The 15,571-nt window shown below is 52.3% G+C and overlaps 1 protein-coding gene across 3 annotated transcripts in view; it reads right to left on the minus strand.

The window, feature by feature from the left end:
* The window catches only part of NEDD4L (NEDD4 like E3 ubiquitin protein ligase), a 144,708-nt gene extending 130,310 nt beyond the window's left edge, over nt 1-14,398 (minus strand). For all 3 annotated transcript variants that reach the window (XM_032206475.1, XM_032206474.1, XM_032206473.1), the window contains exon 1: nt 14,251-14,398. In XM_032206475.1, the coding sequence (XP_032062366.1) occupies nt 14,251-14,298 (48 nt within the window). In that variant the 5' untranslated portion in view covers nt 14,299-14,398. The remainder of the gene's footprint in view (nt 1-14,250) is intronic.
* Between the last annotated feature and the right edge of the window lie 1,173 nt (nt 14,399-15,571).

Here is a 15,571-nt window from a genome sequence, read left to right on the forward strand (position 1 = left end):
CCCTGAGCATGGGGGGCTCGAGCTGGACACAGACAGGATCCCAGAAGTGCTGCCCAGAGAGGAACTGCCGCTTCCCCAGCGATGCTCCGGCTGAAGCACTCCAGCCTGCCTGTCACCACACGGATCAGCAGGGCTCACGGTCACTGAACTGCAGCTACAAACCATCCATCTGAGACATTAAGGAAAACGCATCAAACATCCGGCACAGAGCAACACAACTAAAGGTGTGAGAAGATTAGAGAGGAGACATTTCATCTCCAAAGCCAAGACTTCACCCAAAAACATCTGCCAAAACAAACACAGGCACATACCAGGGTGTCAACACAGTATCTCACAGGGCTGGGTGAGAAAGGGAGTGAGAGGGCACAGTTAAGGTGAGAGAGCATTAATCATCAGGTATAAAGCACTGCTTTCATTTACACAGTTCCTTGGCACATCACAGCAACTTCTGCTTCCCACAAAACGGAGAGGAGTCAGCCGTTTCTGCAACCTCCGAGCAAATTCTGGTCCTAGAAGAAGTGAGGAACAAGGCAAGCTGAGCTGGTCCCAGGAACGTGAATGATTTAACAGGCAGCTGCCAGAAAACAAGGACGAGATCATGACATCCAGCAAGAAAAATAAAACAAAGCATCTCAAACCAAAAAAAAAAAACAAGCTGTTGCTAGGCGAGCACATGACTTATGTGAATGTCAAAGCAAGAAAAATTCAGGAAGTCCAGATAAGAACTGGAGAAGGCTTTTCCCACAAAAAGGCCCTGGATTTTCAGAGATATCAAGGCTACAGGGAGGAGAACAAAAAGTTCACAAGACCAGTTCATAACAGAATCACTTCTTCCCCAAACGATCCGTCCTTACCACTGGAGATAACCACACTGCTGTCTCAGGAAGGCTCCCATGAGGGAAGCACCGAGGTGTCACCAGCACGGCTCTCAGGTGCAGCCCCGTGGGCAGGGCACGGCTGAGGGGGAGCACCCAGTGGTGGTTCCAGACCCCGTCCCATTCTTCAACAACCCAGGGGAATTAAGTTATCAGAGGGCACCCTGGAAAGCAAAACTAACCCCAGGGCACACCTGGAGAACATCTGACCCTCGGGAGTTACCTCAGGCCAGACATCCAGCGCCGGTGCGACACCGGGTCCAGGCTGCGGGGCCAGCGGTACAACAGCCCCGGCCAGCTGGACTCACCCTCCAGCCACAGCAGTGTCTCAGCTCTTCCATAAACATCAGGATGCTGAGCGTTAAACACTGAAACCAGCCGGTGCTAAAATGCAGGTTTCCACAGCAACGCCAACAGTGCCACACAGGGCCTTTGGAACATGTCCCTGTGTTATCGAACGCTACCAGCGTACGTGTGTTGCAGCTTACAGAGTTGCACAGGTTTGAAAACCTTGATTTTATTTCCCAAAGGCTGGGATTTTGGTCTTTGAAGTATACATCGTAAAATACCAAAAAAGAAAAGCGATCACAATGTGCAGTGACACCCATTGCAGACTGCAGCTCTCAGACTCCCTTCACACCAGCTTTCCTGCACGGGCTAGCGGCTCAGCCTCTTGTGCAAGTTTTAGGAATCCAAAACAAAACCTTTGTCACTCATAGGGTACAGACGAGCTAGAACACGCAGCACCCAGTCACTGAGTCACTTCATGGTTGGCTGCGAGGCAGGGAACATGCTCACACGGGTTACTTGTGCCGAATTACATCTAATAATCCCTTACTAGAAGGAAATGCAGCAAGATGAACGCAGCTACAAGTGGTTCAGAACTGAATAGGCCAGCCTTAAAAAAAAAAAAATAATAATCAGACTGCATGGCAGTAACACAGCAGATTAAAGGCAAATTTACATGGTCAGCAGGATGAGAGAACAATACAGGTTTTTGCTAAATCAATTCAAACAAGCGTAGAGGCATTTCCTTTTTTAATAGGTATGTTAATCAATCAAAATGCAAAGACTTGAAATCAGGACCGAAAGCCTTAAAAAGATGAACCAGTTCCAACACATATTCTGGACATACTCTAAAGAAAAAGTGAATTTCTTCCACATGTAGTCAAAAGATATGGGAAGAGCTCCACAAAACATGAAAAAATATTAACTACAAATTTTGCTTTTAAATTCTGAGGATTTTGAGGCTGCTCATTAACAGTTAAGAAAGACCCATGGCTTTGACAGCCTCCAAGAGGGGCTCTCCAGGATCTCGCATTAAGAGCAATGGATGCAGAGGGTGACAAATGGCTTCCTAGGTAATTAACACCTGTGACCTGCTCAAACCTGGTCTCGTCTTTCAAACCGCAACAGAAACTAGTAAAACCAAATCAAAACTTTACAGCACCGCTCCACGTGCCATCTGGTACTACTGTAGGATGCAGACACACCCCGGAAAACAGGGAAACAGGGCTCGAATGTGGAGCCCCGCGGGACAAGGAGTTGCTGGGTGGTACTCACTGCACCCACTTCTCCCCTTCTCCACATTCAGGAGAGGCAGAGCCAACACCCTGGTGGCTGCAGCCCAGCCTTATGCTGAATTAGGCATCAATGAAGTCACGTCCTCAAATCGGGGGAGAAAAACGTATGAGTTTCTTCAGCATGCTAATGAGATCACAGGACAAGAAGGTATCTCCAAGATAGAAGCAGGAACAGGGCAGCACTATCAGGATAACGCCCTTTGTGAAAGGTTTGGTTATTCAATACAAGGCTGTCTGCTAATCTGTGGAATAAACCAAATGAGGCTCACAACAGGCTTCCAAAATACAGTGAATTCTAAAAAGGGGAAAAAATGTACTCTGAGGAACTGGGGGCCTGCTACACTACTTCACCAGCTCTGGAGACTTCAGTTACCAAATAGTTTGGACTAGATATCTCTGTCAAAACTCTGTTCAAAGCAGGGGCAACACTGACTTCTGACCAGCTGTCCTGGGACTTTGTCCTGTTGGGTCTAGAAGAGCTCTAGTGATGCTCCAACCTCTCTGCTCCAGTGCTGAACTGCTCCACAAACGGAGGAACAGATGCACGGAGACATAAGTGGCAGGTAAAATACAGAACATTTCTTTGGCAAGGTGAAAAAAATGCTGCACGAAGTGTGTGCTGCAGCTCTTACTCATCAGCGAGGCTACAATGACACAGCACGGAAAGCCTACTTTGAGCTAGCAGCAGGTTACAGGCAGGTCCAGAAGGAAGCTCGTTAATGAGAGAAGCACCTGCGGTATTCTCAGCCTGCTAATGCCATAATGATGTCCGGGTTTGTTTCATACCAAGCCTCTTACCAACCATTACTGTTAGAAGAGGATTAGTGTCACAACTGTGGGAAAAAGCCTGTATAAAGCCTAGCAAAGGAAGTGACAGTGCATCAGATGGAAGTCCTCCTGCTGCATGAGACCAGGAGGTTCAGGTAGGGAAGGATTACTAATGGAGAACACGGGAAACAAGAGGCATGCTGCTTTCTGGGGTTATCTCATAAGCCTCTGCTCAGGGACTGTGCAGAGTCACCACTACGTGAATCACCACTACGGATCCCATCAGGACACAGGTGTGTCACAGTGCTGTTCAGACCAACCTACCCTGCAAGGTAAAAGGAAACCACAAAGCTCCTTCACACAAGAAACAGAAACAAGAAGTGCCTCCTCGGGCCAAAGCTGCCGGAACAGGGATTATTCACCCATCCTTTTCTGGCTGAACTTCCATGTGAACTTTCAGCATCACATCTGGTATTTCCTACTTGACTTCGAGAAGCCAACTTTTTTATAGAGACGCTGGAAAGACAAGGCACCCATCCTTTCCATTCAAGCAGCAATGAGATATTACTAATTGCTCCTTTAATACAAAATAATAATAATTCACATCTCAAGAGCAACTATTTTTGTCATAGTTGGTCAGCCTCTCCTAACAATAAGGAAAACGCTACCATTCATTAAAGTTGATGAGAGCAAAGAATTTTCCACTGGTTTAGGTAAGTAACTGTACCTCCCCAATCCCGAGGCTGTTTATGCCTGGTTTAAATATATTCATAGTCATTAAAAATAGTAAAGTTTCCTACTCAGAAGTGCAATGCATTGCACTATGACACTTCTTAAAAGCATAAATACAAGACTTCATTTCTGGTATTCAGTGGAACGAAAAGCAATCGGAAAACCACCCCAGAAGGTCTAGATACTTAGCACTGAGTATTTCTAAGTTAACCAAATGCTGCTGTATAGCATTCAAGCAACTTTGGGCAGAGGAGAAGTAACACCGTCCAACAGATCTGAAGCTGCCTTCCATTTTCTAGCAACCCCGGAGCACCATTACCTACACGCACCAAAACCAAATCATGCCTGAGGACACATGAATGTGAGCAGGGAAGAAGCCACTTTTCAGCTTCCCTCCCTGTTCTCCTGAGTCAGCTGTCTCGGGCAAGTGCAGTGAAGTTTGCTGTCTCCCCAAGTGTCTACCTACTGACCTACCTATGTGATCGCTTGAGCACTAAGTCCAGGTTTAAAAAGGAAAAAAAAAAAAAAAAAGGAAAGGAAAAAGACACGTACCCAAAGTCAGGGAGAGGGAGGAGTGTCCTGTAGTATTGAGACTTTAAACAACTACACCTTTACCACCACTATAAAATGAAGTTGCGTACACACCACTCATGCATTTCATACAGTCTGCAGCTATCACCCAGTTCACTAAAGCAACACATGTCCAAACCAAGTATTTTTGAGTTCTTTTGGTCTGATAGTTACAGCCAACGGCTGCGCTACCATTTTATAACACATAAAACATTAACTCACTAAGAAGAGCAGAGGTTAAGCAAAGAAGTATGCTGCTGCTTGCTGCTTCCAAAGCCGCAGTCCTATGGCTTTGTTAATCAGGCGAACCCACCCCACGCAGCAAGCAGACGCGTGGTTTTGTCCGCACATCACGCGTCCCTCCCACCACTCCCATCACCACAAACATCGTAACAGGCAATCTCAAGAAGCCCGTATTTTCTCCTCTTGTTTGCTAAGTGGAGAAAAACTTTGCCAAGTGGCTTGTCCATTAACACTTCCAGAAGGCAGCAGATGAGACGTCTTTAAACAAACCTACCGCAGACTTCACAGCCATGATTCCAGCCAAAGCCTGGATTCATGAGACCCAGGGAGCCAGTTTGGTACCTCACAGCCACCAAACTGCAGATGCCTTGCTACCTCTTCACACACACCCTCCACCCCCACCTACCTCTCTCATCATCTCTGGCAGCCGCCACAGGTCACCAACCCAGCAGGGAGATGGGCAGCTGACTGCAAATTAGCAGTTTGTATTGGATCATGGAAGGGCCTGAGGCAAAAACAAGAAAGCAGGGCCTCCCTCTCTCTCAGCAGTGGAAATCCAGTAGGTTCACATCAGCTACTCCATACAGCATTGCTTAACACCAGAAGAGAAAGAAGCAGATCAGAGCCTCTTACAGGAGCAGCCAATTCAGCTTCATTTCCAGGTACCCGGGTTTGTCCATCGCGCATGCCCTCAGCCTGGTCTCTTCCTTCCCATCACAAAACCTGACACTTCCCTTCCATGCTAAACCCTGTGGACACTATCTTCTTCCACTTGGCACACAGCACGTTGGGATCACCTGGTCACCTCCCTGCCACCAAGCACGGAGCCTCCTGGCTTCCAGAGACTTGGGGCTCAAGGACCTTTCAGACACAGGATCTGCCTCTCTGGGGTCAAAACCAAGAAAGTGAGGCCACCCATTTATAGAAGGAAGCCAGCTTTATTCATCTTCATGCAGATTTTATTATTTTTTTTTAATCGACCAATACATTTTTTGGAAAAAGATGGCAATTGTTCAAATAGACAAAGTTTGAGTGAAATGTCTCTACTTCTGCTTAACAGAAGCAATAATGCCAGATTTCACATCGACACACCAAAACCGAGGAAGAAATACAGCCTGGCTAGCGTTCAGCAGAAAAGAATAGTGAGAATGGGAAGAAATGTCCCCATTCTGATTTCTTAATGATGAGAAAGTTAAACATTTTTACTCCAAAAGCTGACAACAGAGGAACCAAATAGACAGACAGTGGAGAACTGCAAGCAGAGCATGGAAATAAATCCTTTGGCTCTCCCTCCCTGAATGTACCCCAGAAACCTTGCTCCTTGCTGTTAGTTTATCTTCCAGGTCACCTCATCGCTGGAAGGTAAAATGCTGCTTCTCCCTCTGCAAAGCTTCACCACCACCACAGTCCTTCCCCCAGAGGGGAAGGGGAACAGAACAGAGCAGCGCCATTGAAATTGTGATGGCCACCTGACGTGCATGTGGGCATCAAAACCTCCGAAGCAGCGCTCCCATGATCTCAGCCTGGTGTCCCTGGGCAGAGGCCAGACCCCGAGCTGTTCCCAGCTAAGGCAGTTACTGCAGACACATGCAGTACAACTGTCCACACAAAGATGCTTAGAAGGAGTACGACTTTGAACTATTTTCAATTAAACCCAAGCACAAATTATATTACCGTACTTCCAGCCTCAAGCCAGGATTATTCAAAACTGGAAACCACCAAAGGAGAGATGACAGCGTGGTTGTGCACCATTCTGCACAGTTCTGTTATTCTGCAGTGGATAAACAGCATTAGAAAAAGAAAACCTATCCCGAGTTGGCACGACACCAATACAACAACCCTAAGCCAAGCAGTTAGGCACAAAAATAAGGTACTATAGCGTAATAGCTAAGCACAACTCATTCACGGAGCCATTCCTGCCAGCGTTCTCAGAATTGTAGATATTTCTTCTGATTATGCAAGGTTGCTAATTCCTGGAAATCAGGATTCTGACAAATACCTACATCCTGCCAGCACACAGGAACTGAAGTTAAAGGAAAGGAGGGAGGAAAAAAAAATGCAATTACAAATATACAGTTTGTTGCCCAGTCAAGATTTTTAAAATACATTTAAAGAGTCAAGTTTCTGGACTGTTTTTTAAACTATTTTAGCTGCAGTTGGATTTAAGGCCTGTGCAATTTAACCACATCTCTTATTTTATAATGAATTACTAGAAAATCCCTGATCTTTTGTGCAAAAACAAACTCTTTCATAAGGTTTTCTTCCTTCTTTTTGGGAGGGGACAGGAAAAGACAAGGGAGCAGGAGAAGAGAGCACTCCAGCATTTGGAGCTCAGCAGTTATTTTTAAGAACCCCATGCTGGAAAAAGTTGGCGTGACAGCGGGTTAAGCACTTCTGAAAGCTGCAGATCTAAACCCAGCTGAAGGTGTAACCCCGTGCAGACTTTAATAATGAAATGGCAGCAGCTCCAATGCTGAACTGAGTCGAGCACACCAGCAGTAGAACTGCATTCCTTTCTCCTGGGGCGCAGGAGGAGTCATTCAGCCTGCCATTCACACGCTTACCCAGCTTAACTGAAAGTCAGTGTGCACAAGATTACACTTAATTTCTTTTAAAAAGGGATGGAGCTGCCTAGTAGCATTTCTTTTTCTGCTACAGAAATCCCCTCTTATTCAACACAATTAAAATGAACATTTTAATGGGAAGTAGCAAAGAATGTAAAAGATGAAGGCATTCAGGAAAATTAGTGAGATTTTCTCTGTTCACTGACACCAGCATTTACAAAACTGAATAAATCGAGACACTGCTGCACTGATATCGCATCTGGCTTTTTATTGACCTAAACTGTTAGGAGTAATCCAGCCCTCACTGTTACTAAAAGGCCTAGAGATTTCCAGCTTCCAGAAAAGCCCCAGTTCGTATGCCACAGAGTTTAATTAAGCAAGAGGTCTTGGCCCCATATAATCTCCTAGGACTAAAAAAGGCTGTCGGTTCAGGCTGACTCAGCCAAATCATATTGAACCTCGCTAGTTAGCCACAGAAGAGGCTGCACCTACCGTAGCTCTTGCAGCACCAGCGCACAGCTGCTTCACGCAGCCCCCATGGCAGACACCTCACTCGGCTTCACGCAGCATTACCCACAAGAGCAAATGAATAACGATAATAGCACCAAGTCCCACAGTCGCTGACAAGGCCTCTGGGATCACACAGCACCTGTGGAGGTGGCCTGCCTTGCATAACAAGCTGCGTTTGGCTTCGGAAGGGTATTATGCCCACTGAACCTCCCATCATCTGAAGGTGCAGCTGCAACCCAGAGGCTGCAGCAGTGCACTCTTTCAGCCCGTAACATCCTAAAATATTCAGTTTCGTCCCTCCTGACAGCTAAGTTCACTTGGCACTCACATTACGCCTGGTTGTATTTTCAAAACAGAAAGGAATCCCATTAGATATTCACCAGACACAGCTCCCAGAAAAGCTGTGCCTGTGGGACTGAGAGGGCTGCTGCAGCAGGCAGGCCTCCCGCTGCCCAGCGAGCCTCAGCAGCTGCGGGGCTCCCAGCCCCTCTTCGCTCCCCAGCAAGATGGCAGCAAGCTGTCTACGAGCCCATGGCAGCGCTGGGTTTACATTCAGCACGACACAGTGCCCTCCAATGGTCGGCCCCACCGCCAGGATGGAAAACAAGGGCAGCCACGAGCAGCTCGGCCCTCCCTGCCAACTTGGCTCGCTGGCAGGGTGAGGTGAGGTGGGGTGCGGAGTGATGGGGTGCAGTACGGTGTGATGGGGCTCAGTGTAGTGGGGTGGCCTGACCGCACATGCTAACATTGCTCCACACCCCCAGACCCTGGTGTGAGCACAAACCACCTTGAATATCTGTACATCAATCTTGCGTTATTAAAGCCAGGAATGTACTTAGCATTAGTAAGAATGGCCAAAATATGCTGAAAAGTCCCTAAAAGCAAGCTTAAAATGCGAGCTTTTATAAAATCCCAAATCTATTGACCTACCACGGAGAACCACAACCTATTAATTTTGTTGTTATGCTGCTGTGAGTACACATGCAAGGCCTTTCAATTATGAAATGCTACCTCATCTGGACTTTTTAATCATCATTTAAAGTTTTACATGCTATCTCTGGGAAGCCAATGCACTTAGAATCTATAAAACCAATTCAGGAGTTTTTTCCATTTACAAAGTCAATAAAAAAAAGTTCCTGTTCTGAATCGCTTATTGCTTAGATGCTGCGCCTCTGCTGCGACCAAAAGAGGTCCTTCCTCACGCTGATGAAAAAGTTATGCTTTTATATAACCAGAATATTCAGAGCAGAAACAACAGGCCTCTATTTTTAAGAAGTCTGTGTTCCCAGACAGAACAGTTCAGTTGGAAGGGAGCTGCACGGATCACCCAGTCCGGCTGCCTGAGCACTTCAGGGCTAACCAAACACTACAGCGTGTTAATGGGGGCACCGTCCAAATGCCTCAAACACTGACAGCCTCGGGGCACTAAGCACCTCAATGGGAAGCCAGTGCCAGTGTTTGACCCCCCCATGGTAAGGAAATTTCCCTAACGCCCAGCCTAAACCTCCCCTGGCAGTTTGGTGCCATTCCCATGGTTGGCACCTGCCTCTGCGCTTCCCTCCTCGGGGTCGCCTCAGGGCCCCTCTTCTCCAGCCCGGACAGACCAGGGGACTTCTGCCTCTCCTCAGGAGTGCCCTCCAGCCCTGCTGCCAGCCTTGTTGCCCTCCTCTGGGTGCTTTCCAGGACCTTAACAGCCCTTTTGTACTGTGGAGCCCAGACGCACACAGAAAACCCACAGCAGTGTTAACTACAAGCGTGCCTCGGGAGCTCCCTCTGATCCCGCTCTGGGCCCAAGCTGAGGGAGCTGCAAGATGCTGCACGGGGCAGGGGCAGCCCCGGTGCTGCTCGCTCACCTTCTAGGTTCACTCTGGGGTTCAGCAGCCCCGGACAATGCCCCACTGCCACCCACACACCGCTTGCCCCAGGCCTCAGCAACGCGTGCTGCCATCCCACAGAACTAGAGCCATCCGACCGAACCAAACCACGCTGCTGCTCCTGCTGCTGCCCCCCAGGGCTGGGCACTGCCCCGCCAGGCGACACAGCCTGAAGCCACGCTCCTGCTCCTCCAGGGGCCCGCTGCTGACAGCCCGAGCTCGAAAAAGCTCCAGCTGCACAACCACAGCGCTGAAGCAGGGTGAGCAGCGGGAGCATCCTCAGCCAGTTGTAGCACACACCAGGAAACATTACCTTAAGTCTAATTACAACCTTCTAAGACACGGACGCTTCCCCCCAGCAACTCACCATTGCGCTTATTTCAAAACCGTGTGGCTTGCTTAGAGCACAACGTGGAGACAAGCACCACTGAACCCCGCTATGTCATTGAGTCAGGTGGGGAAGAACATTGAGCCTTCTTCCTCAGTAATAAATCAAGTTAATTGGTAACCAGAGCAGTAACCCCCTCCTTCCAAAGCCTTCGTAGCCCCATTGCAGGGGCAGGGCTGCAACACACATGGATGAGTGTCACTAACAGGACACTCAAGTATGGGGGAAAAGCCAATCCCCAAGGGAGATCTCTGCAGAGCAACAAACCCACCAGGAACACAAAGACCAGACAAAATCCAGCTTCCCACGTGCCTCATTCTGGAGCAGTGTGCACCAGGAGGCTGCTTCTCCACTGTGCTGCAGCCATTTTTGCTGCTCACCCCGTGGCCCAAACTGTACTTCACCATGGCATCATTTTGGCCAACCTTAGCTTTGTCTTTTACCCTGATATAGATAGTACAGGCAAACCTAGACTTTAAAGAAACCCATCTCGTGTGGAGGCAGCGCTTCCTTCACAGCTGAAAACTGTGTTTATGCGAATGTGCTACAACAATGCCTCGTTGGTTTTAGTCTCAACAGAGGGCCAAGGAGGCTCCTGAGATCCTGAAATTCTTCAGGCTTCATTCCTCAGTGTGCCCAATACAGTACATGAGAACAAGGATGAGAAGAGATTAAGCAGCACTGCCTATAACCAGGCCTACTTATTGTAAGGCATATGCAACCACCGCACGCATCGGGATAATTTTCACACAAGTAAGCTCCTCTTCCACAACTTCTAACGCATGACAAAACAAATCATCTCTACAGGAAGTTCTTAATTTCAGTTTATTCAACCAAAAGTCATAGAAGTTAAACTGAACTCGAAAGCAGAGCAATGTTGGAATTGGAGAGAGCAGAGTCACACATGAACTCTTTGCCTTAGTTTGAAATAGACACAGGCAGGAAGACGGCAGATAAACACATACGGCATGCAAACTCTTTAACAAGTGCAACAGTTGCAATGCAAAAATACTGTTGTTTGTTTTTTTCAAGGATCTTTTTCTAAGGACACAATGTTTCTTCACCTAAACATGGTACAAGAAGCTGGGAATTTTTCCTCTGCCCAGGCACTGTGAGCAGCGGGAAGGGAACACTTGGACAAACCTCGGGTTACCTTGGGCCACGTTCTGTTCAGTGACTCCAGAAATTTCCCTAAGGGACACATTATCTCCTTTCTTCTTTACAGATAAAAGAAAAAACTAAAAAGGTGGATTAGGTTCATGGGATTAATCTTGTGTTCAATGTTTCAGGAGCTCCTTTAGTTGAAGCTGGGTAGAACGGCTGCAGCGCCTTGTGCTGCTGCACACCCTGCTCCCCGCAGCCCAGCTCCCGCCCGGCTCTGCAGCCCTGCCATTGCCCACACCAGGAGCACTCGGCCAGCAGCAGCCTCACACGCCGGGCGTGGGCGATGCACGCACAGCTCAGGTTAAAGGCGGCAGTGCCCTATGCGGAAACAAAAATATTTTCAGCTCCTAAGCAGCACAACTTTCAAACATGCTGGTGTTTAAAGACTGTGTGAGTGCGCCTAAGCTTCCAGCGGATCACGTGAATGCTGCTCCACAGAGCCACAGAGGCTGAGGTTGGCAGCAGGACCTCTGGGGGGCATCTTGCCCAAACGGCTGGCCCAGCAGCCCCCCGAGCAGGGTGCCCAGCCCTATGTCCTGGCGGCTGCTGGAGACCTCCCCAAGGAGCCCCCAGCCCTTCTCTGGGCAGCCTGGGCCAGGGCCGTGGCACCCACAGAATGAAAAATTTGGAGAAGCAAATCTGATTTACAGGGAATTTTAACCGAGATAATCTAAAATTGTGTACAATTCACATTTCCAGGGATGCAGCTTTAGGAAGACACCGTTTAAAGAAAAGTGGAGTCTGTCAGGAGACAAATGCAATGGTCAGCTTGTCATTTGTAATTCAGTAAGTCCCTAAACCTTTGAGTGTCTAAACACCTAGCAATAAAGAAAAATTAATAGCCTCTGTGTCTCTATACATGATCTGGCCTCCAAGACTAGCAAAGAGACTTCACTTGTCAAAACCAAACAGACACGAGTCCAAGCCACCGTTAATGGGAAGCTGTGGTCCCCTGAAGCCAACACACAACGGAACTGAGAACATTCCTGCCTTTCTCAACCACTCCAGGTTTAATTTATGAAGCTTATGGCTGGTCCCCAGGGAGATTCTCCTCCCTCGGTGCTTTCCTTTCTCCTCGTGCTTACCCAAGCCCTGACAATGCTTTAGCCAGGTGGGGTATGCAAGCCACTGCCGATCAGGCTGCACAGTGCTGCCTCTGTTCTCCGTGCATTTCCTCACCCTGTCCCTTTTCCCCTTTCTTCCACCTATTTCCATTTGCAGTCTCTTCTCGTATTTTCAGATTACCGCTGCTCTGTTCTGTCCAGCACGGTCACGATTCTACAGCAGCACGGAAAACTTACAGTCAGCCCACTGCCCCTAAGAGACAGGTGACCTCTGTGGTCACTGCTACCTTCGTGATGTGGGACCACCGAGGGACATGGCAGGGAGCCCAGAGGCCGCCTTCTGTAAGCTGCTGTTTTCCAGACGAGGGCCCGACGCCTCCCCCCACCTGGACGGCCGTACCGCAGCACCACGCGGCAGCCCAGGCCCTGACCCTGGGACACAGGGCGCCCAGCAGTGGCTCCCACCCACCCCCTTCAGATCCCATCTGCCTGGGAGCCCAGGCCGGGCGGTGGGGGCTGCACAGGCTGCACACCTCCACGCAGCGCCCTTCTCCCCCGGTGCATTTCTCCTTAGCATTCTGCACAAGCACTAGCACATGCCGGGGAAGGAGGCAGGGACAAAAGGTATCAGCGAGCACACACACAACAAAAGCAGCCGCCAGACTCAAGTGCTCTGTTCGCGGCCACCTATTTGGAGCGCAGCAGCTTTGCCCACGGGTTTCCATTTTCCTGATGGATAAAACCTGCGAATACACCCCAAACCATAAACGCGACAACCCCTACAAATTGCTTGGGGATTCTGCATCAGTGCAGCCAGCCCAGCCTGGCTCTCCGAAGCCCCCCAGCAGGCCGGCAGCACGCCGCAGAGCACACCAAGCACACCGCGGCGGATCCCTGTTATCTGGGGGATCGGTGACACCGATCCGGTGGCTCTGGGAACCGGGGGCCAAGAGGGGGAGGAAACCAGACAGAATGAGCTGCTCTGGGGATTCCTGGAGCCACGGCCGCGCTGAAGCAGACTTGTTCTTGCATGAAGGCTTACAAAAACAAACTGGGGAGGGAAGAGATTGTCCTCCAGTTCTGTGCTCGCTGCCTCAAGCACCAGAGCCTCTTGTGATGCCTCCTCTCCTCCCTACCTTCGCACACACACACGTTTAAATCAGGTTGCTCTCACAGCTTTATAAACCAACAACAGCCACACTAACCAGCTCCCTCCCTGCACGAAACACCCACTCGAGGCAAGGAGCCTTCCTTCCATCGGGATGAAGCGCTACAACCGCCCAGCCTCGGAGCAGCTCGGCTGGACGAGGAAACGAAACAGCCCGGCAGCTCCTGCACGCCCCAGTCCCCCCGCAGCACAAAGGCCGGGCGGGCAGCCCCCCGTGCTGGGTGGCGCCGTGACAGCTCCCGGTGTCGCCTCCTGGAGAGGCACGAGCTGGCCGCGGGATGCCCGGCGGGCACCAGGGCTCCCGGCACGGCAGCAGCGGGGCTCCCGGCTCGGGCCCGCACCGCTGCCGAGCACGGAGCCCCCGGCCCCGGCCCCGGCCCCGGCCCTTTGTTCCGCACGCACCTGCCGGGGGGCGCCGCCCGGGGGTGCTGCCGGCGGCGGGGCCGGGCCGAGCCGAGCTGTACGGAGCTGTACCGAGCCGTGCTGTGCTGTACCGAGCCGTGCTGTGCTGTACCGAGCCGTGCTGTGCCGTACCGAGCCGATCCGTGCCGTGCCGTGCCGCCCTCCCGGCCGCTCCCGGGGCGCCCTCCCGGACCGACCCTCGACCTTCGCCCGGGGCCCGCGCGGCCGGGCCGTGCCCGCAGGTGGGGCTGGGGGCGGCCCCCCCCGGGGGACAGCGGCACCCCCCGGCCCCAGCCCCGGCCCCGGCCCTGTTCGTCCCCGTCCCCGCGGCCGCGCCGGACCCACCTCCTCCTCGGACAGCCCGTACACCGGCTCCACCGCCGCGGTCGCCATGGAGCCGCCGCGGGGGGAGCGCCCCGCTCGGCCGCAGCTCCGCGCACTCCGTGCCCCGGGGGCTCTGCCGGCCCGGCCCAGGTGAGGAGGAGCCGGAGCCGGAGCCGGAGCCGCCGGAGCCGCCGCCGCCGCCGCCTTCCTCCTCCTCCTCCTCCTCCTCCTGCTGCTGCCCCCGCTGCTGCTGCTCGCCCGCGGGCGGCGGAAGGCGGCAGCGGAGCCGAGCGCCGGCGGGAAGGGGCCGGGGGCGGTGCCGGGCGACGCCGCTCGGGGGAGGCGCTGGGGCCGCCCGCACCGCGCCGACACCGCCCGGGCTGGGGCCGGGGCCGCAGGGACCCCCCCGCTCCGCCCCGCCCCGCCCCGCCCCGCCCCGCGCCGGGCAGCCCCGGCGGCGGCCCAGTGGGGCGGGGACGCGGCCGCGGGGGCCCAATGGCGGCGGCGGCGGCTGCAGGGGGGGGGCGGCGTGGCCGGGCCGGGCCGGGGCCGATTCGCGGCGGGGCGGGGCGGGGGGGGACGGGGGCCGGGGCCGCACAAAGGCGCGGGGGCGGCGCGGGCCGCGGGGGGCTCCCGGCAGCGCCCCCCCCCCCATAGCCCCCCCAACGAGCCCCGGAGCGGGGAGCGGGCGCCCCCCGGCGGTGGCCGGGGCGGAGGGGCCGGGGCTGGGGGGGCTTCCCCTGGATCCCGGGGGGGTCCCTGGTTCCTGGGGGGGTCCCTGGCTCTCGGGGGGCTCCTGCCGCCGGGCCGGGCCGGGCGGGGCCCGCTGTGCAGGCGGGGGGCTCCCTGCCGGGCTGGGGGTTTGGTGGGACTCGGCGGGCCCTGGGCTCTGGGCTCTGGCCCGCAGCTCTGATTTATTTGTTTTTTCCCTAATAAATGACGAGCACCGCGGGATCTGCGAGAGAACAGCAAAAAGCGCCCGCAGGCCCCTCGCTGCTGTTCCCTGTCCGCTTTCCATCCGTGTCCTCTCAGCAAGCCAAACACTGGGCATTGGGAGCTAGGTTACTTCTGAGCAAAATCAAGGCACGCTTCGGCTCTAAATTACTTCCTTATTTGATTTCTGCTCCTTCCTTAATTGTCTGTAGTCCCCTGCCAGCCATGCCCCACCCGTGCTACTCTCACCTTTATTATCCGTCTGTTATCTTTTGGCAAGATGCTAGCACTTAAGTAGGGCCTAATGAGCTATGGTTTACGTGGAGGCTGTTCTCAGAACATTTATGCTTGCACAAGGCAACAACCGATTTCTGCTACGATTTCTGTACATCAGAGTACACAGCACGGG

This window comes from Aythya fuligula, chromosome Z (assembly GCF_009819795.1).
Source record: "Aythya fuligula isolate bAytFul2 chromosome Z, bAytFul2.pri, whole genome shotgun sequence".
Classification (NCBI taxonomy): domain Eukaryota; kingdom Metazoa; phylum Chordata; class Aves; order Anseriformes; family Anatidae; genus Aythya; species Aythya fuligula.